At 40.5% G+C, this 24,555-nt stretch overlaps 1 protein-coding gene across 1 annotated transcript in view; it reads left to right on the top strand.

The window, feature by feature from the left end:
• The first annotated feature begins 1,661 nt into the window (after positions 1-1,661).
• cox10 (cytochrome c oxidase assembly factor heme A:farnesyltransferase COX10) overlaps positions 1,662-24,555 on the top strand; it is a 49,525-nt gene continuing 26,631 nt past the window's right edge. The window contains exons 1-4 of the mRNA XM_033611640.2: positions 1,662-1,796; positions 4,412-4,554; positions 4,758-5,151; positions 7,182-7,306. Of these exons, the coding sequence (XP_033467531.2) occupies positions 1,766-1,796; positions 4,412-4,554; positions 4,758-5,151; positions 7,182-7,306 (693 nt within the window). The 5' untranslated portion in view covers positions 1,662-1,765. The remainder of the gene's footprint in view (positions 1,797-4,411; positions 4,555-4,757; positions 5,152-7,181; positions 7,307-24,555) is intronic.

The raw sequence follows: 24,555 nt of genomic DNA, 5'->3' as shown, positions 1-24,555 counted from the left end.
AGCACAAGTGTGCCAGTCCCAGTGAGCCATGAAGGTGAGACAGTAAGCCAGCATGCACAGAACCAGAGTCCTGAAATCGAAGCAGCTAAGTGGAATCTAGCCTTAATTGACTGTACTTTTTAAACCTGGTTTTCTTACTGTGACATATTAAAATGTTTACTGTAAAAGTACAATTCAGAGTGAAATGTCACTTAAAAACATATAGTATATATAAATCTGGCACATTATACAGTATTGACTTAGTTATATTGCTGTGTTCTTTCTTGCATAGGATTCTAAATGAAACATAGTTCTTATTTTTAGCAAATAAAACCTGCTGTAGAGGGCTCAGTTTTAAAGCTACAGTGAAGACACTGGTACCATATCAAACTAGGAGACCTGAGGCATCCATTGGTACCAACCATGTTATGCTGTCATGTTGGAAAGGGGGGCTAAATAATGCTCCAAAGTTGCACTACATTTTGGTGATGGGAAAAGGATTTTTTTTCAAAATGGTGTATTTATATATTTCTGCATATTGGGATACTCAGACAGTCTTGGGATTACATAATTTGGGTATCGGTGGAAAACTGAGAGCTGATAGCCATATTCTCTTTATACTGTTTTAGTTCTGCACACAATTTGACCAATATTTGATTAAAGTTGCCCTCAAGATTGAACGAATAATCATAAGATCATGATTTGATTTTAATACCTTGCAGTAATTTCTTCAGTCAGTGTTTGATTTTAGTTTTCTGTAATCATTCATTGGAGAGCATTTTGTTGGCCCAGGACACTCATGTGACTACCTCTGCTTTTCATATTACCAAAATAAGTTCTTAACACAGAGAAGATACAGAATACATGTGGCGATATGTTCAAGTGGATTATATTTGCAGGAACAAGAAATATGAAGTATCTTATATCGCAGACCTTCTAACCCCTTATTCTACGCCTGGTCCCTCAGGTCAGCTGACCTGGGGCTCCTGGTGAACATGTCTTTGCTGTATCTGCCCCCAAACTGTGCAACAATCAGATCTCCCCCTACCAGTGACTCTTTTTTAGGTCCAGGCTCAAAACTTACTTTTATTTATTGGCATTTGAGTCCTCCTGATGTGGCTTTCCCTGACACACGCCTGTGTGTGTTTTGTCTTTAAATGTGTGAGCTGTGTACCTGACAGTTATGTCGCCTCTCATGTATGTGTATGTCATGTATGTTTTAGCATTTTACTCCTTCTGTACAGCACTTTGGTCAGTGTGAGTTGTTTTTAAATATACTTTATAAATAAATTTGAGTTGAGTTGAGATTAAAAAAAAGTTTCATATTTTCCAACTGCCTGCCAAGTGTAATTAATATATAATAATAATAGGTAGGTCTAATTGTTGTATAATATTTTATTATATAAATACAGTAGAATATATGAACATCAACATACTGTAAGCTGCTGTAGGCAGGCAAGATAAACAGGTAATTCAGCAGTGCAGCAGAGACAGAGAGGGAGTGTTTGTAGAGGCAATTTATGGTAATTATATAATATATAAAATTATATAATATCACGTCATAGTCTGGCAATACGATTTAACACCTTTTATTTTGATTATTCTTTTTATATTAATTTGTTACTTGAATTTATTTGTCATTTGTTAGAAGTATGTGCAGCACGCGGACAAGCTGACGTTTTCCTCCCCGACCCCGGAAGTGATCGTCTCTACCTAACGAGGTCATAATGGCGGCCCGCTGCATGTGAAGGTGTCAGAACCAGAGCCGGCTTAATGATCGGAGAACATGTATAAAACGCCATGTAGCAGACTGACAGGTAACGTAAGACGAAGTACAATGTTTCGTGTGACACACCGTTGTGCTTCAAAGTCGTATTTAAGTTCCGCCCGCTGAAAACAGCCGTTGATGCTAACGCGGAAGCTAGCATGTTAGCTTAGCATGTAGCTATCAGGTTAGCACCGGTGTTGCTTGGCAGGAGGCTAGCAGTGACCTTAGGTAGAAGTCACCCGCATCTGTACAGCCCAAAATAAGCTGCTGGGTGCCTGGTTGTTTAAGGACACGCTTATAGCTGTGTTATTTTAACTGTGTGCTATCAAATTATGTGAAACGCTAGTGTATACAGCAACGTTAATGTGACATTTTATAACCGTTACATGACAAATTTGTATTTACGTCATGTTTGGTAACGTTAGGCCATGTTATTATATCACAACAAACTAACTGAGAGAGCAGAAGGACTTCGGATGTAGTGTTATCAATATACAGTGAAAATAAACAGAATACAAGTAACCGTCTTGCCTTTAAAACGTATTAAAGTAAAAGGATACAAGAAATACAAAACAAAATGTACTTAAAATATCAAATATTTAAGTAGTTATTTTGCAGTAAAATGTTCCCTGTCAGTGTTTTACTTCTACCTGATGTTTCAGGATTATTATTAGTGTGTGTTTTGCATTTTACTGCTGCAGATGTTTAAGATTTTCCTGTTTAACTCTTTTTTTATACTGTTAGTGCAGGTGCAGCGATATGACCTCAAATCAACATCATAATTAGTTGAACATTTTGTCTCGATTATGATTAATGAACGATTGATTCCTTTTTGTTTTTTTGCCCACATAGTTCACTTACAAGGTTTGTACTGTAAATATGCTCAACTAAGAAAGCTTGGAGACTTTTTCTAATAATCTAATCTAATAAAATAATTGAAGGAAACACACACAGATGAAACATTCATGATTACTTATTGAATATTTCGTGATTTAAATCAAAGCAGACATCGCTTGAAATGAAAATGTCTTACGAAAAATGTCACATTTTAGTTTTAATGTAAAAAGGCAGAAAATATATAACTTGCATCTCTTGCAAACAAAATACATTTAAAATGCACATTAGTAGGTTTTTAAGGGGACAGTACAAGAACACATAGTGGGGAAACCATTAACAGAATTTTTAAAAAATATAGATTTACTGACATTGGCAAGATTGCGTCAATCAGAGGTTCTGAATGTCAGATTAGATTCATTTTCGATCAGTTGCTCTGCCCTAACCGTGATATAAGCGGTGAGACTGTTATCGTACTGTGAAAGTCTCATACGGTTGCAACCGTAACTGTTAGGTGGTTTAATCTACAGCAGTGCGTCATATTCTATATGATCAACATGTGTTTGTAGTGTCACTGTCTTGTGAGAACCACTTCACCGTAAAAAGTCCATTTTTCATGGTGTCAGAAAACAGTCCTGATTTTAGCTTTGTGTTAATGCATTTTCCAGCTGATCTCAGAAGTTTGTTTAGCCTCAAGAAGTAGGAGATCTTTATTAACCTGTAAAACATCCTTCAGTTTATCACAAACATTCGAAATCAACACATTTGGAGATGGTTTTCATCGGACAGGAAGGGGATGAAAATTAATTTGAAAAGTAACTAAAGTCGTCAGACAAATGTAGTATATTATTCACGCCTCGGGTTTAGTGGAGTACAATAAAAATGCATACGTAAAATGAGAAGTAAAGTACAAGTAATTAAGCACAGTATTTAAATAAATGTGTTTAGTTACAGTCCATCAGTGATCACAGGCACAGAATTGGGTGTAAGGCACAGCAGGCTTTGTTATTTCCATTAAGTAAGGCCAGGACCACGGACATAGTTATCTTAACTTTGAGTTTTTGGTCGTGCTTTAGATTTAATGCGCTACATGTTGTTTGTGTTACATGCTGTTTTCATATTGTGTTTTATTGTTTTTAATTTAAAGGTCCAGTGTGTAGGACTTAGAGGGATACTGGCAGAAATGGAACATAATATAATGTTGTTTTGAGTGTATAATCACCTTGAAATAAGACTCTTTGTGTTTTAGTTACCTTAGAATGAGCCATTTATTTCTACATAGGGAGCAGGTCCTCATCTATGGAGATCACCATCTTGTACCGCCATGTTTGTACGGTAGCCCAGAACAGACAAACCAAACACTGGCTCTAGATAGGGACATTCACATTTTCACGTCAAGCACTGTAGTTAGCAGCCCCTTCACGATGAAAGTATCCAAAAAACACTCACTTGGTAACAAGAAACTGCTCTATTCAGTGTTTTTACCAGTTTAAATCATCTGGTCTGTTTGTTTTGGAGAGGAAGAGACCTCTGCTGATAATTTAGCGCTAGGTAAAAACCTCCCAAACAGTGAACACTGAAGGAATTCTATCTGGGAGAAGCTTCATCTGGTTGAAATCTGCAATCCACACTGCTATACGTCACTAAAAACGCCTAAATCATACACACTGAACCTTTAATTATTTTGTCTTTGTGTGTCCATGTTCCATGCAGATTAAATCTGTGCTTTTTGTCTAGTTTTTGGTCATGTCTAATGTTTTGTGACAGACAGAATTATATCAAACCAACATTATTTTTATGACTAGACATTGTATTTTACATTTCTCTCAGGTTTGGTTGGTTCAAGTGTGAAACAGAAACTAGTTCAGAGGTTTCCTCAATGTAACCAGACTGCTCGCAGCCTTATTCAGCTGCACAGAAGAGATCCATCAAACTGGCTGACGTACCAGCATCTTAACTTCCTGAAACGCCAGGTATCTTTCACCTCTCTCTTTTTTTTTTTTTAAATTTCAGCTTCATTTACAGTTTAAAAAAATGTTGTGTTGCTTATTATTAAAGCATGTTCTTCACCCTACCTTGAATGTGCATGTGAATTTTTTGTAGTCCATGTCAGCATTCAGTTTTACTGTCGTATCAGTAAGTTATCTGGTTAATCTCGCACCTGGTTTCCTTTCAGTATGTAGCCAAAAACAACAGTGAGCTTCACCAACGTGCCATCCCGAAACCGGCTCCCTCTCTGACCATTGTGGAGGAGCGAGACGACAGCGTGGAAAGACAGGTGCAGAGAATACCAACTATTGATCCTGTGGTCACAGATACTGTTTCACAGCCAGAGGATGTCGCCAGTAAAGCAACGCCTGGAATAACCGTGAAGCCTGATACAGAAGATGCTGCAGTACAGGAAGATGCTGTGTCCAGTGAGGTCGTGACCTCAGATGAGACGCCACACATCCAGGTGGAGACAGAAGAGGCCAGGGAGGCACGTCTGGACAGACAGTGGAAGCAGATGAAGATTGATGTGGCTGACTTGCCGCAAATCTACGCCAAGCTGGCCAAGATAAAACTCACAGGTAGTGCACACAACAACATCTTTCTTTGCCACATATGGAGGTTTAAACATGCATACAAGTACCTGAAAATACAACCCCAAATCCAAAATAGTTTGGACTGTAAAACATAAATGATCTGCATTCAACTGAATACAATCCAAATACAATATATTTAATTCTCAAATGGACAAACTTTACTGTTTTATGTAAATGCACTTTTGTTCTGAATTTGATTACTGCAACATGTTCTAAAAAAGTTGGGACAGGGGGTGTTTGCCACTGTGTTACATCAGCTTCTCTTTAACAACACTCAGTAGGTTTTTGGGAACTGAGGACAGGAATAGTTGAAGTTTTGGAAATAAAATTCTTACCCATTCTTGCTTGATATACAACTTAAGCTGCTCAACAGTTCGGGGTCTCCATTGTTGTATTTTGTGCTTCATAATGTGCCACACATGTTCAGTAGGAGACCGGTCAGGACTGCAGGCAGGCCAGTCTAGAACCTGCTCCCTTTTCTGTGAAGCCCTGCTGTTGTCAAACATGCAAACATTTTCCCTAGCATTATCCTGCTAGAATAAGCAGGACATCCCTGAAAAACACATTGTCTGAATGGCAGCGTATGTTGCTCCAAAACCTGTATGTACCATACAGAATTCATGTTGCCTTCACAGATGTGAGAGTTACCCATGATGCCATGGGCACCAACACACCCCTGTACCATCACAGACGCTGGCTTTGAAGTTTTTCCTTCAACAGTCTGGATGGTCCTTTTCCACTTTAGCCCTGAGGACACAATATCCATGATTTCCAAAAATAATTTGAAGTGTGGACTCATCAGACCACAGCATACAGATGTGGTCAGGCCCGGAGAAGTTTGAAGCATTTCTGGATGTTGTTGATATATGGCTTTCACTTTACATGGTCGAGTATTAACTTGCATCTGTAGATGCAGCGAAGAACCATGTTTACATCCAGAGTGTTACCAAGCCCATGTAATAATATCCTCTATACAATCGTGTAGGTTCTTAATGCAGTGCTATCTGAGAGGTCAAAGGTTGAGGGCCAGCCTTGCTTCTTATGTGCAGAGATTTCTCCACTCTTCTCCTCTCTTTTTATGGTATTATGGATTGTAGATGCTGTACTCCCTAAATTCTTTGCAATCGTGTGTTGAGAAACATTGATCTTAAACTGTCGGACTGTTAGCCCATGCATGTTTTCACATAGTGGTGAGTCTCGCACCATCCTTACTTGTGAACAACTGAGCTTTTTGAGGGCCCCTTTCATACCTAATAATGATACTCACCTGATACCAGTTAACCTGTTCACATGTGAACAGAAATGTTCGGGTATTCCACAACTTCCCCAGTCTTTTGTTGCCCCCGTCCCAACTTTTTTGGAACGTGTTGCAGGCATCAAATTCAGAATGAGTGTATGTTTTACAAAAAACAATAAAGTTTATCAGTTTGAACATAAAATATCTTTTCTTTGGACTGTACTCTTTTGAATATAAGTCAAAAGAGATTTGCAAATCAGGGTTGTAATTAGTTTTCAAACAAATAAAGTACACAGAAAAGCAGTTCATTTTGCACCACGAGAGATAATAAAGTGCTTTTAATTTCTCTTTTACTTCACACGGTTGTCCTCCTGTTTACATAAATCAGGCTTCTGCAGCAACACAGTATTTGTAGTGTTCTTTACCTGTTACTGAGAGGAGTAATGCTTAAAGAAGAACACTGTTTTTAATATGTTAATTCATTTTTTTAGGGGAAAACGATACATATAACATACAATAGAGTACACAAACAAAACAACTCAGCTCACAGATCAAATGTCTATAAAGGGAAGAGACTCAGGAGTTACACACTATAACTAAAAGAAAGAAAAACAAATTACATGACATGTTTGTCCCCCGCTACATAAACCCTCTTGTAAGAATAGTTGACATATCAGTGGCTAAGATTGTATTAACTTCCTGTCCTATAACATCCCAAAACTTCTGTGTAAAGAAGGACACTGTTTTAATTTGTTGTATTCTTGCTTGGTGATTTCAGCACTGGTGGTTACGAGTGCGGCAGCCGGCTTTGCGATGGCTCCAGTGCCCTTTGACCCTCTCCTCTTCTTCGTGTCTTCTCTGGGAACAGGCCTTGCCTCTTGTACTGCCAATTCAATCAACCAGGTCAGTTAATCCAAACATGGTTGCCATGCACGACTGTTTCAGTGTGTATGTGTGTGTTTTGTTTTATTTTGCCATGAATAAGCTCCACAGAGATGGGAGTCACTGCATGAACATACAGGTGTATTTAATAAACCGGCAACTCTGTGTAAAATGAATGATTGACTACAGCGAAATTACACAAACTACAAAGATCCTATTAGGCGAAAAATATAAAACACATGGCGTGTGTGATTGTTTCAAGAATTGCAGTAAATAGTACAGATGTTTCTGGTCTCTAATCTGTTTATTTTTTAAGCACCAATTTCCTTTTGGAATAAAAAGTGATGGGGACTTGTCTCGGAGCTGGCAGCATATCTGTTGGTCTTATAATGCGTAATACATTTTTTGTTGACATGTTATACAAACACGAGCGTGCTTGTTGACAGACAGCCGCGGTTTTCCTACAGTGACGCCTGTGTTCTAGAAAAAACGCTGAAGGGGCCGGTACATCCCCCTTTTTGACCCACTCTGCATTCCTGTTTTGCTACGCATCTCAAAAATGCATGGAGCTGACTGTAATGCTGTTATTATTTCCCCGCTGAAAGCTTTTTTCAGAGCTATAAACGAAGGTGAACTAGTGTGCTCGGACACTTAGAATGCCTGGAATAAGTACAGCCTCCATCGCTGTCTGCTGTTGACGTTGCACAGAGGAATTTGCTCTGTGACTTAAGAATATTAGTATAATGGGTGACCTCTGTGTCAGCCCGAGACTGAACTCTGCTTAGTAGTGTCTCTGGCCTGTAATTTGGCAAAGGCCTTGATTACACTGCAGGTTCCTGCCCCTGAGGCCAACCCCCTGCCCACCTCCAACGTTCAAATTGCTGTCGCATTGTTTCACAACAAAAATAAAGTCGAACAAACTGAGCTTGTACCGACACTCATCACCTTGCTTCAGGGGGCTGCATCTACGGATACGAATGTGCAGATGTTTACATCCTCAAGATTTCATAGTCAGGTCTGAATAGTGTCAATCAGTCCATCGCTCAGGTTTAAATTGTATTGTCTTGTCAGTGGCCTGAACCAGAGCCACGCACCTCTACCTCACACTGAGCAGGTGTGTAAATATCCCTCAGGTATTCGAAAAATGTCCCCCCTCTCCTCGCGCTGCTTGGAGTAGCCCACACTCGAGCTCCGAGACGTTCAGAGAGCGTTGAGTGATGTAAGAGGCGGCTGCTACTGTCCGTAGCCTGGGTGTCCCTTTATCAGCGGGCCCACCCTCACATCAGTCCTGTCAGTCTTCATTTTCTCCACTAACTCAGCCCGAGGGTTAGGATACGACACAGCCTCATATTTCAGCCAAACAATGTTATTTGGCTTTCAGTGCCTCGCTCTCGGCCTCCTCCACTCAGGTCTGGTTTCAAACCTGCAGTGGAGGTGAAGCGTAGGCAAAGGTGCATTTTAGAGCAGATGTAGCCCAATTCTAGTTGCTAATTAGATAAGTGTGTGTTAAAACCTGCAGGAAATACTTTTAGTCTGTCAATTTGGACATTTTTGAAAGGTTTATGCCTTACAGGCCTTTTGTAAGAGACACATTTTTTGAAAAGCAGGTCAATTTAGCATCTTTTGAAACTTGAAACATTAAATTACAGTGTAATTTGGAAAAATTTGGCAGCATTAAACAGGCCAGAAATATTTCCACTGTGTCACTTTTCTAGTTCTGTACTAAAATAATGTAAATTGTCACTGTCAGAAAATTTTAAATGTGTCTTGATGCATTAAACCAAAGTAGAGTAGTAGTAAAACCTCAGTGTGAAGTCATGAAAGGTTTTGATGCTTGATTATATAAATGGACCCTCTATGAAGCTAGAACAGTGACACACAAGTTTTGGCATCGAAAACAAGCAAAATTTGGCACTGTAAAAAAGATCCACGGAACAAAATACACTGGCATTAAAAAATATAGAATTTTTGCGTTGTGATTTGTTTTTAAAGACAGTCCTCTGACTCGTGTCACCTCTTTTTTAAAGGTCAGTGTTTTTTACGCTAGCGTTAGCACTTGTTCTGGCGGACCTCTACCAGACCAGCATAATGTCAGCTTAAAAGTTAACTGTTTGGGAATTCCAGGTGAACACATGGAAGACTTTACGCTGTGCTATATATGTGGGTGACTGTGGCTTAGATCCCCTGCTCGTCCAGCCCGCATGTCAAAGTATCCAAGATAAGATACTGAACCCCAAGTTGCTCCCGATGGCTGTTCAATCAGTGTGAGAATGCGTGTGAATGGTTACTGAGTAGCAGGTGGCACCTTGTATGGTAGCCTCGGCCACCAGTGTGTGACTGTGTGTGAATGGGTGAATGTGACATGTAGTATGAAAGCAGTTGAGTGGTTGGAAGGCGAGTTGAGCGCTATACAAGTGCAGTTCATTTACCATATGTGTGTTCACAGCACTCCTAATGAACGGTCCTGCTCCAAAAATAGAGCATCAATATGTGGTGGCGTGGCTATGTCATGACAGGCCACCACAAATAAATAAATGTGTAGGAAACCCTGCATGTGGCTAAGAAGGGCTCTATGGTAGAATGTGTGGTATTTTGGGAATGCTTCACATGATTTCTATAGATTAATATACCGTAAACTGTAAAGAGAATATTACTTCAATATTTCTCTCTGTTTGCACAAATGGCCTCGTGTGTGTCTTAGCCTGAAACTCATCAGCGCTCACTCTGTTTGAGGCCAAGAGCTCCTTTTTTGTGGCGAGTAGCTGGTATGTGAGCCCGAACGAGTCTGCTCCCTCATCCCTTTTTCTCCGCTGGGATATTTTGCGTGTCATCATGGTCTTAATTGGCAAGAATTGATGGGATTATTGTTTCAGACAAATTAGCCACCTGTCTCGTAACGAGGCTGACTTTGAAGTGGGTTATCAGACAAAGTCGTGCAAAGGCACATTTTTCATTTGAAAAGGTGGTTAATAGGATAAACATCATTAGGAAAGTACATTTATTTGTCTGCTTGTCTGGTATGAAGAGTGTGTGTCTTTCTCTGTACGATGTAACAGAAGCTGTCAGTGTTGCTTTGTTTAGAGAAGAATGTCATTTTCCGCTGTGTAATTATACACACAGAGTCACGGTGGTTGTCATGTGTGACACGTAATTGCCACTGTGGCGGTACTCTGCACTTCTTTGCGACGGACTAACACACTCTGTCAGCTCTTTTTGTCAAAGACACACCCTCACCTGTGTGTAGTTGATCCCGAACAGGGAATGGAAAAGAAAAATATCCTACCTTCAGATCTGCAGCCAGTTTTTTTTAATTTGTAGTCTCTTTCATCTTGAAATATTTGTGCTTCACCATTAGTGTGGTTAGTTGTGATCAAAGCTTGATGTCTTTTTATATGAGAAATCAAACAGGAGCTTCACAAACAAACCAAAGCAGAGAACGACCCTTGTGAAGATCACTTCCTATGGATTCTGCTCAGGTCTAATCCCTTAATGCTCAGCATCTGAAGAGGCAGAGGAGTGTGCAAGTATGCGACCGCACAACTGTCGAATTACCTTGAGGAAAGGAGGAAAATGCCTTGAGGGAGGAGAAAAACGCTTTGGCTCTTGGAAGTGGCAGTGGGACCTTCAGTGGAGCTGTCAAAAGCCAAGGCTGCTCTTTGTCCCGTTGGGAAGTGCCCGTAGGGCAAACAGAAATCTTGTGGTTTCCTTGTAAAATGTTATTCTATTTAGGAAACTGACGGAAGGGTGTAAGCAGTTGGAGTCACGTAACAATGGCATTTCACCGTCTAGAGTTTCTCACCACAGTCAGAAGACTTAATGCTGTCATGTCTGTCTCACAATCAGAGAGGACAGTCTGCTCCAGCAGCAAAGAGATGTAATTACTTGAGCTTCCAGTTCAAGTAGCTCTCAGTGGGTGACAATTATGAGCTGTTGTTAGCATGTTATGCTTTGCTAACACCTCTGTCTTGCTGCTTAGACTGCCGTTAGAGCCTGTGTGGAGCTGAAAAGAGTAGATAATCTACTCTGAGAGAAACGGCTCAGCTGACTCAAACTCTCACCAAAAGTTTCACTACAGAGTTCCTTCTGTTCCTGCTGGATTGAATCCCGGCTAACGTTAGTTGGAAAAGGCTCTGTTTGGTCTGGTCTTCAGGACCCGTGGGCCCCACACCAGGTTCAGCCTCCACAGGTGTTCCAGCCGTCATCACCTTCCAGTCTGGCCACTGCTTCAGCTAATTGGATAATTGGGTCAGACGAGAGTTTCAGGCTGGAGCCTGAAAGACCCTGGGGGAAGTCTGAGGTCCCCAGTAGTGTAAACAAGACCCGATATGGCCTTTTACTGTCAAATAAGTACTGCTCGGCTATTTTGACAGCGGCTATAGTGTAAGTCACACCATGTCAGCTCACGTGTTTGTTTTGATGAAAATTCAAGCTGGCTTGTTTTGTGGCTGCCGAGTGTCATTTCTGCCTTCGTGACCATGACAGTGAGCTTTCTTTTGTGTCTGTGTCTCTCCTGCGGTGAGCTGTCTGAGGCTGGCACGCATAAGCGAGCCCCCACAAGCCCCCAGCCCATCCACTCCTACCACTTCAAGCTACGCCCTTCTCTCTTGTCCTGTGCAGGCATGCATTATTTACCCTCCTGCATGCCTCCTTCTATGCACATCTTGGTCAGTCCCTTGGAGTGTGTGGGTACATGACTGAACATGGAGACAGGTTATGCAGAAAATTACCAGCACATTATGAAAATGTGATTTACCTTTTAAAAGATGTTATACTTGTGATTTTTTTTTATCTTAATAAACTCAAATAATTTTCTAAGGATTTAAAAAAGCTTAAAATCTGGTTCTGTTAGTGTAAACTGTGACAGCTGAGTCACCACTTTTTGTAGTACGGCAAAGACATAATTAAAAAAAAGCTCTGTAATGAGCGTTTTGACAGTGATTTAAATGATTTATACAGCTACAAGAAGAAGCTTTTAATCTGCTGAATAATGAAATTTGATTCAAACTGATAGCACTCGTATATTTTGATCTTAACACACAATGCAGTGCCATCATATAAAGTCACTAAATGTAATGGAAGCTCATGCCTCTTACTTCAAAAGCAAGCTCCTCAGAATCTAATGATGCCACAGTAAACTGTTTTTAAGCACATGCAGACTTGTTGTTACAGTTTTGATCTGTATCTTTACACAGCAGCAGTCATCTTATTAATCATATTCATCCATGTATTTTGAGGTCAGATTCGTATGTAGCCACTTGAAATGTGATCTGAATTGAGCCTCGTGATATTTTCAATATTGAATCCCCTCTTAAGGCACGTCTACTGTAATATATGAATCTGTAAAGGTTTTTAAACTGTACTGATGCAAATTTGTAAGATGGTGTTGGTGGAAGTCCCTAAATCATACTTAGAACAGTATATTTGTGTAATGTTTATAATACAGTGCGTGTGTGTGTGTGTGTGTATTAGTATTTTGTTTTGGCTCCGCACACACACTGTCAGCTTTAATTTGAGGCTGTTTACATCCACATCAGATGAACAATGTTGAAGCCCTTTTTGTCCACATTCCTCCATCTTTAGTGGTCATAAAGTAATCAGACATGTCAGCATAAAGTTGAATAAAATCATCTCTTCTAAAGCCCCTATTTGTACAATGTTCAGTGTGATTATAACATCCTTCAAGTTATTACCATGGCAGAAATTTTGTTTGCAAAAAAAGAGCCAAGAATAGGTAATAATGGTATAACGTTAAACCACCAATCAGGTTTTTCATGAAAACTCTTCTCCCTTGTATTGTATTGTCTTGCACTGTATTTCTTATTTGCATGCAAAGAGAGCATCATTACAGGCAATGTACCGAGACACAACGTGAGCATTCTGGGAGAATTGTTTCTCAGGACATTTTGCCGCCGTCATTTCTATGTTTGTTTCTCATTAAGATTAGTATAAATTTCAGCATGACCAGTAAATTTACCAAAGGTTGTTCGCCCCCACGAAGACCCTTTATTACACCAGCTTTACTTTTTTATTTAGAACCAAACAATGCAGGCATAATGCCGCCATGGTGTATAATTTTAGACCACATGCCGGTGTCCCAGGAGCAAAAGAGGTGAGATGGCCGTGATATGTAACAAAACAGCGTCAGCCTCTAGTGTGACACATAACATACGTGTCGGGCAGGGCTTCACAGAAAATAACAATGGTATACCATTACAATAACAATTATTTACCATACCTGTAATATGGCGGTTGATCTCGTCCACTGCTCCAAGGGTGAGGAGCTCCCAGACCTCATTGTCTCCCCAGTTTGCGGACATTTTTGGCTGCGGTTCTTTTTCTTTGAGTTAGTCGCTAACTGCTATTAGCTTCTTTTTAAATCTACCAACGGTGGGTCCCACACATTACAAGGGTTGGGTAGTGTTCACATTTGAACCAGTACTGGTTCTGGTACCTGGAATTCAGTACCGCTACCCAACGGTATCTTTTTTTCTGTACTTTACTCTTTCCATACTAATTAAAAATGTAATTTTTGAACAAGCCGCAGTCAACAAGTGCTCTTTTCTGATCGCACATAGACCTGAGTCTGTGAGCTTGCTTGTGTGTGTAGTCTTCGTGTTTGTGTGTGTGTGTGTAGGCGTGTCTGCTTGTGTCTCTTTCTTTCTGTTTAGACACAACTGGCAAATGTGGAATAAGAAATTGGAAACACTAGTGTTACGAAGGTATTTCCAAAGTAAAGTTGAAAAGAAAATAGACCAAACTGAACTGAAACTATCAATGCCGCAGCAATAGTTTTGGATCACTTGGGGTGCTTCACTGTGTTTTCGCCTCCTGTCTGAACCCAGCTTATGCACCCACGTGCACTTTAGGTACTGAAATTTAGCGCCAAATGTTTTAGCATGAATTGGTGCCCTTCAAAGTGTTGTCAAAAGGTCACACGCTTGCCGTCCTGCAGGCTATCCCGATTGGCCACTGTTACTACCCTTTATATGGAACAGTGAGGTGCAATAATGCCGCAACATTCTCGCCTTCAACAGGGAGTGTAAAGGAGGCTAATAAAAAAACATTTAATTTTTTGATGTTCTCTATTCTCTTCTGAGATGGCCAGCTGTGACTATAGTGACCCTCGTCTTTTTGACTACACAAATATTTTTATGACTGCTTCAGTAAATGGTGGTCCATCAGCAGCGCTGTAGGTGGTTGTAGTCTACCTCAGGCTGGGCTGGCGGCAGAATCGCTGTGCCCCGACAGTCAAGGCTGCCACAACAATTTTCCAGGATGGGGCTCCTCTTATTGTAGTTTAAGGCACCTCACGTAACAGGGTACCTCATGAGAGGATCGTTAGTTGTAACAAGACCTCATAGCTGCTAAAACCCCACCAACCATTGTGCTCTTCAAAGAAAATGAAACCCTTCCACCGCTGGATTTGTGTCTGTTCCCTGCTGAGAAGGAGTGACAGAAGATACGGTTTCAAACGGGTGCTATAGAATACCCCTGGCATGATGACATTGCTATCCTTTTGGTGCAATTTATTTTCATCTTGCTGGAGAATTACCCCCCACCACTCTCATACCAGAGTCCATTTGATGCATTGCAGTGGATACGTTCAAAACAACCCCCATACTGAAGGGGTACTGATTTGTTTTTCTTGTGTGGAAAACTTCAAAAGTATCTCAAGACTGATGGAGTTGTAAGAGAATTAGTGCCCGTCATATTAGTTCCACTGGCTATGTAGTGTAATTGATTGTTTAAAAATGTTGTCTCTGTCAAAGGATTATGTCTTTGGCCACTTTTGTGGGGCGTGTTATAGAGTTAACGGTCAAACACATCAGAGGCTCAGCCAAATAGGCGATTTAACAAAGGACGTGATCCCTTCCTCGGTGCAGATGCTGCTCTTGAGATCTTGTTTTCCAACAGCTTAGTTAAAACAAAAGCGCAGGCTGATCTTTGACATCGATAGTTGTGAGTTTTTTGTTTTCATGGTCTCCACCAAGCTGTTAGTTCAGCCCGGGAGAAGGAATGGAAATTCCTTTTTAATTGCCCAGCGAGACAGCACGAGAAGGACTCGATGGGTGTCTCTCTTTCTGTGCTGGATTAAAATGAATATTTAACTAGACAGGCCTGTTTAATAGTTAATTTCTTTAAAGGCTTTTGTCTTTGTCAACCACGGGGTGCCAATCCATTTCAAACTGTACAAATGGATCTCTTGCAGCCTCAGACGGGAGACAGATGCTTTCCTCTGATAGAGTCATGAAGGGTAAATCCACCTATTATATGCCCTCAAGATAATGCCTGAGGGGAAGCAAGAGCCGTTGCCAGGCAAAGGGATAGTCAGGCGTAGATAAAAGATCTTGATATGCTGGTTTCCAATAATGTCTTTTATTGTTGATTTTATAGTGTGATTTTGAATTTACCATTCCTTCTAATATAATTGGCATCATTGTTGCAGCTGAACGGCACCTTTATTCGTTATCTTACATCATTTTAATGTTGAGTTTGGCCGAGTCTTTGCTTTACACAAGCATAGTGTATTAAGAACCAGTGCCAAGGTGGCCCTGATGAAGTCCTGGTGCTGATATCAATGCTAAATCCAATAGAAGTTTTCAAAAACAGCTTTATGTTTTGGCACTGACATTGATCATATACATTGTCCACATTTTAATCACAGTGGAGAGGTTAAAACATTTAGAGGTGCAGGACAAACTTGCTAAAGTAGATGGACGTGGAGCTCGAGGCGGTTCATTTATAAAAGGGTTTTGGCAGGCAACAGCAGCAGTCTATTAAACTATTTGTAGGGTGTTGATTTTATGCGGCGGAGCTTTCCCATTGATGTGAATTCTTAAAATACCAGCTCACTTCATACAGTCAATAAAACCAGCCTTATCAAATTTAATGAGTCCAACAGAGTGAATTTTGAAAAACGTTGGAAACTACTAAAGCAAGGTCTCCCTCAGTGTCCATTTTAAATAACTTTTCTGTAAGTCAGTGGTGCATTTGTATCAAAAGATACAAAAAATAATTTTATTTACAGACTCAGGGTTTCCAACACATTCGTTTATTTGTGGCAGCCCACCACGTTTAAAACCTCTGCCGCCATGTTGTGACTTTGTATTTTTGGAGCTGGATTGTTCATTAGATGTGCTTTTGTAACATATATATACAGTTGGGACATCATTGCTCCTAATTCTTGCAGCGCAGGGCGTACTCAGGGCATGGTCAGGCGCAGTGACAGTTAAACTTAACCTTAAGTGTGCTGGGATTTGTCGCCAATTCAGCATCTGACCAAATGTCTCTCCTTCTGTTCCTGATATATGATGTTGAATAATGGCCAGAAAAGTGTTTTATGCAGAACATTATGATGTCACAGTGAAGTTAACCTTTGACCTTTTGGATATAAAACATCGTCACATCATTATTATATCCTATTAGACATTTGTGTGAAGTTTAGTTATAATAAGTGTATGAATTCTTGAGTCATGGCTAAAACATGTTTGTGAGGTTACACTGACCTTTAACCACCAAATTGTAAGTAATTTATTGTCCAGTCCAAGTCCAGTCCAGTCTAATCAATTCATTGCGAGTCCAAGTGGACGTTCTGCCACATTTGAAGGAATACCCTCAAGGTGTGCTTGACATATCGCGTTCAAGATAATCCGTAGGATGGACCTACGGATGGGCAATCCGAAAAACCTAATACTGTCGCCGGTGCGACACCAGAGGGGAGAATTATTCTGTATTCTTTCTTGAGAATTAAAACTAAAATTAAAAGTATTTAAAATAAACCTTTGTTACAGTTTTCTTATTATTTTGTTAATTTCATTTTCAAATGCAGGAAACAAAGTCTCTGAAACAAGATCCCTCGCTTTAATCACGAAATCCTCCCTATTTTTCAGGTGTTAAGGTTGTCAAATATGTGAACACTGCATACAACATACAGCACATTGTATCACTATACAGTACATATTAATATGTACATGGCTTTTTCACTTTGACTACATATCCCTTTTGATCCTAGCATACTCGAGCCTTTACACATTAAGACAGGGTGCCCTTACTTCAAAAGAAGACTAAAACGTGGCGTCTCGTTCAAGTTGTCCACAGCATGTCGTCATCTTTTGTGAAGATCACACTCACACCACTCCTCACACGCAAAGTGTCTCTCTGAGCTGTCAATGCCACAGCTTGTTTGGGCAAAACACACCTCACCACAACAGAGTTGCCGTCACCCAAGGGGATGAACACGACTGACTGATGGGCCCGTCCTCTCCTCCTCCCTGATTAGCCTTTAGTTTTTGACAAAACACTGTGATTATGGGCCTCAGTGACCAACAAGGCATGATGCAGACACCATTGAGACTTGAGTCAGAGGGGCGAAACCACCCACCTCAGCACTGTCTGGCACCAGTGAACCTTCCTACACCTCATGCTGCATTTGGCACCGGCTGACCTCATGCAGGCTGAGTAAATAGGATGCTGCATCTGATGTATTGGTTTCTCTCGTACTTGTTAGTGCTTGTGGCAGAAGTTTCAGGTTAAAAGTAGAGTCAGAATGTTTCTAGTCAACAGAATTTGTCTTAGAATAATTGTCTTAATGACCTGTACTGAAAGCAGCATCTTGAGCTCTGTGCATTGGTCCTGTCAGTGTCTCTATTTAGTTTCCTTCGACTATTCTGGACCTACTTTCCCACTGAAACAGATAGTGGCATGTCAGCACCTCCAGTGTGCATTGTGGAGGTATCAGTGAATGGAGGCAGTCAGTGCAGAGGCCCCTGTAAGTCTAGAGGACAAACAGTTCCTCTGGCACTAGTGTCACACTGAGGCATATAGCAGGCAGTGATAATAGGTTGCTGAAGATGCACCCGTTTTAGAAGTGGCCCTCTCTGCTTTTCATCAATCCGTCGCACTGCTGAACATTAGCAGGCCGGGGCCAGAGGTTTGCATGCCTGCTCAGTGCATGTAATATCACAGGATGAAGCCAAGCCTTTGCCCAAGTGTTTCCAGTTTAGCTGAGCAGCTCAAAATTACCCATTAGGACTCGAAGAAAGTAAAGTATTGTGCTTGAGAAAGTAATGATGTCTTTTGTGATGCTAATGATATTCAGATGAACATATACTGTGTTTTGATGTGTGGTACTGTGTTGCATTAAAATCAGTGACAAACAAATTTCATTAAATGACCTGCTCTTTTCTGCTGAGCTTGAAACTTAATAGTTATTTAGCTTTTCTGTTTTTTGGCCTGCCTTCTTCTTCTGTTTAGTTGCTGTAGAGATAATTGTACATGTGGATACAATGACAGCTCCTAAGCTCGCTGATTTCTGTGCACTTAATTTTGATATATAACAAGCTTTTGGCTTTTGTGTCCTTTTTTCCAGACATAAAAGGCAGATATATTTTAAAAAAAACACTGTACTTGAGAGTAAAAAAAAAATCTGATGAAGTTTGTTTCTGATTTTGCGGTTGCTAAACAATGAGTAGAAAACGTTTTTGTTTTGTTTTTTTGGAAAATTGACTCAGGAAAATACATGTTTTCAGGGCAACTGCTTTCTTAAGACGTCACATTTATGTATTTTGTGTACAGTTTAGCATTTTTTTCCCTTGGAACTTGAGTTTACCCTCTGTATCTGAAGGTAACTTAGCCAAAGGCAAGTAGGAACACTCTTTGTAATGCTGAGATCCGTGGATAATTAACAAAAGCAGCCCTGTTTATGGCGTGCCCGTGAGCCAACACTGAATGCTAATTTGATTCAAACCGAAAAGCTTTTGGGGCAAGGGCATCATTGCTGGAAAACAAAATGGTTACTGACATGCACCAAGGCTTTCCCTAAGCCTTGGGTGTGTCTCAGAATCTTGGTTTAATAGACAGGTTTATTTATTCAAACCCAAAATCTCAAGGTACTCTCACAGGGTCTTATAATCTGTTCAGTATGTGACTTCTTTTTTAAATAAAACTAATTTCTAAATGGAACATGGAAGGTTAAGTGATTTTTTCATTTTACATTTGAAAGAGGAATGTGTTTTTTTAAAGGTTGTTAGTGGCAGTTAGTCAAACCCATATTAGCATTTATGTAGTTAGCTGGTCAGCCAGTGTTACATTTTTATTTATTTGCTACAACTCTGACTGATTTTAATATATATTTTTTATACTTCAACACTCATGACAGCCATGGTGGAAGGAATTAAGTTTTTGGGTTGTCATACGTCTGTTTGCAAATAGGTCCATCCCCTTCTCGTGAATGCAGTGTCTTAAAAACACCTCGATAGAATTTTTACAACTTTATCAAAAACATCCACTTGGACTCAGCAATGAACTGATTAGAGTTTGGTGGTCAAAGGTCAAGGTCACTGTGACCTTGCATCCATCTCATTTTTGTGAGCGTGATATCTCAAGAAGGCCTTAAGAGAATTTCTGCAAGTTTGGCAAACAGGTCCACTTGGATTCAGTGATAAACTGATTAGATTTTGGTGATCAAAGGTCAAGGTCACTGTGATCTTGCATCCATCTAATTTTCATCAACGCGATATTGCGATTATGCTTTAGCACTCTCACTGGCCATAGCGGGAGGAATTAAGTTTTTCAGGTTGTCTGTCCGTCCTCATGTATGTCCATCCCCTTCTTGTGAATGCAGTATTTAAAAAATGCCTAGATGAAATTTCTGCAAATCAAGCAAAAGCATCCACTTGGACTCAGTGATGAACCGATTAGATTTTGGTGGTCAAAGGTCATGGTGCCCTTGCCCGGCTTATTCTTGTGAATTTGATCTCAAGAATACCTTGCAGGAATTTTTCATGGATTTCAGAATGATCTGACTAGATTTTAGTGGTCAAAGGTCAAGGTCACTGTGACCTTGCATCCACCTCATTCTCATGAACACAATATCTCAAGAATACCTTGAGGGGATTTTTGTCATTTTAGCACAAACTTCCACCTGGACTTATAGATAACCTTATTAGATTTTGGTGGTCAAAGGTTAAGGTCACTGTGACCTTGTGTCTGCCTCATTGTCATGAATGCAAATCCCTCAAAGGGATTTTTTTAATTCGGCACAAAGTCCACTTGGACTCAAAGATGAACTGTTCAGAATTTGGTAGTCAAAGGACAAAGGTCAAGGTCACTTCACCCCAACTCAAGAATTCATACACTGATGATGACAAAATTTCACACAAATGTCTTAATAGGATAAAATGACGAAGCGATGACATTTTCTATCCAAAAGGTCAAAGATCAACATTACTGTGACATCATAATATTCTCCAAAAACACTTTTCTGGCCATTACTCAACACCATAACTCAGGAACAGAAAAGGAGACATTTGGTGACACAAATCTTGGGTGTCCATGTTGAAACTGTGCTGATTGTACAGATCTTATACGGCGCTGGGAACAAGATACATGTGAAGCGTCCATGTTTTCATAGACATGGATGTAAACTGTAAGAGAAACTTGAATGTTCGCAGAGGCATCCAACCACGAGACAATTAGAATTTCTTCACTTTTGAGTGATAAGCCCCCCTCACCTTTAGACAAAGGGTTGCTCTGAATATGTATGCATTGCGCTGCACCACTATTGTAAAGTGCTCTGTATTGGCTGAGCATTATGAAGACATTACATTATTACCAGGTACCTTAGATTCCGACTCACTGTAATTTCTCACTCCTCTGTAGTTTGAGAAATTGTTTCCATGCTTTCAGCTTCTGCTCTTATTACTTGAAATTTAAAAAGGGCTCTTTTCCTGGTTTCCAATGACTATTATTCAGACTAAATTTCCTGAATCTTAAGTGCCACCCAAGTCCTCAGTCTTTCATTATGTAATCACACAGCATACCCACAGGTGATATTTAGCATACAAAACAGGTTGTGTTCTGTATGACCATGGCTCTCTGGTTTTGCTCATAATAGTCACAGTTACAAGCAGCGATATTCTTGAGGTCTAAATCATAAGGACCATTGTGACCATGCCAAGACTGTGCTGTGTTCAGGGTAGGGGACATTATAAAAATATACAAGGTTTTGTGATCCCTTCCCGTCATATAGTATATGAATCTGTGTCTCCTACTTATTGATATTTTAATAGAATACATAAACATGAAAAAAAACTTTTGTTCTCTCTCACAGCTCTCTCTTAATTTACATGCACAAGTCTTCTAATGCCTTTTAGAGGTGAACCTTAATAAATCCAAGGGAATGCAAACTCAGCTGCATTGTATTTGTGTTATCTACCCTTAAATGCATATGCATACAGAACAGATGTGTGTTTCATTGTGTATGTTTCAGGTGTACCTTGGGAGCTTAGATAAAGCTAATTGCACTGTGCTTTTATCCCAGCATTTAACGTATCCGCTTCCCCCCTTTGTACTGGCCCCGTTTCTCCAACATCAATATTTCTATGTGAGAAAAATCTCAGTCTAATGTTTCAGTTAATCTGCTGATTTATCAGTCAGGTTACACAGACAACGTGTTTCACTAGCTGCTATAATCAATGAGTGACAAGACTCTGTTGTCGCAGACGTTGCAACATAAGATTACAGGAATGTCTGTTGTCATATCCTACATATTCTTGAAATCTGGTCCATTTTTTTAACCTGAAGATATCAAATTATTGTCTACCCACTGGACCGAGGACCCGTTTGCCACAAAGCTTCAGAGAGCAAGGGATGAGGATGGACAAGTTTCACTCTCAGTGGTTTCAATCATGAGAAATAATTTTAGAATAAGTTAAGTCACGCAACGCCACAGTTTCTATGATTTCAACTCGTGTATTTTTTGTTTCTTGAACCCTTCTTTCTCTACAGTGCTCATGGGCATCATGTCTTTGGCTAGGAAGTATGACACTGTGTTTGTTATATCTCTGCTCCTTTACGATCGCTTCTCATACGGGGTTATGGCTAAAAGAGGACACTATTGATTGCTGTTTTGTTGCAGCCCGCTAGCGCCACCCACACTAGCAGAAGTGCTAGACCGTTGAGCAACACTTTGGTGGACTTATTGCAGTTTGGGCACGGATTTACATGCTCTCAGTGTAGACGCTGGGATGCAACCTTCTCAGGAGATGGAAAATGTTTGTTGTGTTTCCTGTCCTGGTTGGCACCAACCAACGACATATTCTGCAGACCATCTTTGTCCATGCATCGTCACCTTTCAAGTAGCCAAACAACTTCCAAATTATTGACGTTTGTTACCTTTTTTTATCCACGATTTCATCTGCTTTTGAGGATGACGCAAGCTCTTCTTCAGCTTCACTGCTGCTTTGCTCCTCACTTCCACTCATTTTCCCGTCTTTTCATTATGTCCACGCTACTTCCAATTCCTCCTCACCGAGGGACACTCAACTTGGCACAAACTTTGCAGTGAAAAATGGGCGTGTACAATGACGCGCTCCCACAACACTGCAGATTGACTGACCTTTTGCTGCATGACACGCTGTTTGCATGTATCAAGTTCTATACATATTGAGTGTAAAGGTATTTAGTTTATCATCGTCGTCGACATACATTTATTGCGACCCCGTTTCGAGATCATGCATATTTTGCCAGCATTTTGCTCATGTATGATGCAAGTTTTTTGTCCTGCATACAGTAACTACTGCCCTGTATGGGATGGCGGCACTACAGAGCACTACAGGCTTAGGAAGTCTGCCTTTGTGTCTCGGCCTCAGCATAGCATTACTTGTGTTCTGTCAGCTTGTTGGTCCACCTGTTCCCCTTCACCTGAGGAAGTCTTCCTGCTGGGTTGGGTGTGGGCCGCCGTCTCTTTCCGTGTCACAGGCGACACTGCAGATAGTTAAAAGGATCCTCAGCCGTATGATGACATGGCAGTCTGTCAGACTCTGTCATGTCGTAACTGTTGATTATGGTTCAATGACAGACCAGAGTGTGTCTGGGTGTGTGCAGCTTGAACATACATACGTACCGTCTCTGGTTTGGATGTCTAACAGTACCTATTCCTTTTTACTCTTTATATGATGCAATGCTGTTTGCTATGTGGCTAACCCCACCTGAGGATCACAAAGGGATTGTAAAACCTCACTCTTTTTCTTTCTTTGTTTATGTCTGCAGCATAACATTACTTTACCCCTCTGTGCTTTACGTCTTAATTACTGTTTTTTCTCATTACCAAGGCTCACCTGTAAGCCGGCTTTTAGGAACATTGCTGCATCATCAGCACACAAACAAAAGTGACGTCTCTATTGCAAGTGTGGCTGTATAACTTAACTCTGCTTTGAAGCGGCCTCTGTCATTAAGGCTGTGTCGTATACATTCTCAAAGCTGCATCTAAAACTGCACTTTATTTTTCCTCTTCATGAGCATACTTTGCCGTGTGATCAAGGAGACCTTGTATAACCATTCAGGTCCAATTCAACAAAGACTCATGCTGCACTCATGCTCTATGGCATTATCTGCCTGCCCACATGCCTCTGACACAACAGACATGAACACACAAAAAAGGCCTTGAAACGCAACACATGTTTCACTCTGAGCTCCATTAATGTCACCATACAGTCACTTATTCAAGTAGAAGGAAGTAACCACTGCTGTGTTCCTATTCATTTACCACCCACACAACTGTAATCAGCTGGAGAATGATAGACATCGCGGTGTATGCCCATGAGTGGTTATACCAATACATGTGTGTGTATTACTTTGAAAGTCTTTGTTTCAGTTTCCCAGATCCCGGGGATTAAACATTTCCGCTGTCTGTGCACTGGTAGCTCTTTCTCCTGCCTGTAGAGCTTTTATCTGTATGCTTGTCTTGGAGTAATTGCTTATAAAGAGACGGGGTGGGTAGGGGAAGAGTGGCTCCAATTTCACCAGCCCACAGTTTTTAATGGCACTTTACCGCTTTGAAATATCTGTCTTTGTTTAAGACTCTGTTACATTCTCTATACTTTAAAGTAGGGAAGGAAATGTATCTTTTAAGTCGAGCTTCAAGGAGGCAGACAAAATGTTGCTCTCCAGAAGCTATGATACGGACAAGTTAGATTTTCTTTAACTTTCAGACAACATATCCAGTATAAGTCTGTCATGAAAATTACATTATTGTCTCATCGTACAATATATGGATTAGGCTTGGGTGGTATAACGGTATTAGGGTATACCACGGTTTTTAAAATCCCGGGAGTATGACTCAGTACTGTCGAAAATGCAGATGCTCATATTTCAATTAACGTCATACTGGAGAGGCTGTAATGAGGATCTGTTGTATGTAGTGCACATCACGCACCACCAGAGGTCAGTCTTGTGCAATTAGCAACTGAGCTGACTGCGAGTGGTCACGC

Source organism: Epinephelus lanceolatus, chromosome 21 (genome assembly GCF_041903045.1).
Source record: "Epinephelus lanceolatus isolate andai-2023 chromosome 21, ASM4190304v1, whole genome shotgun sequence".
NCBI classification, from domain to species: domain Eukaryota; kingdom Metazoa; phylum Chordata; class Actinopteri; order Perciformes; family Serranidae; genus Epinephelus; species Epinephelus lanceolatus.
This window is presented reverse-complemented; position numbering and strand designations above follow the sequence as displayed.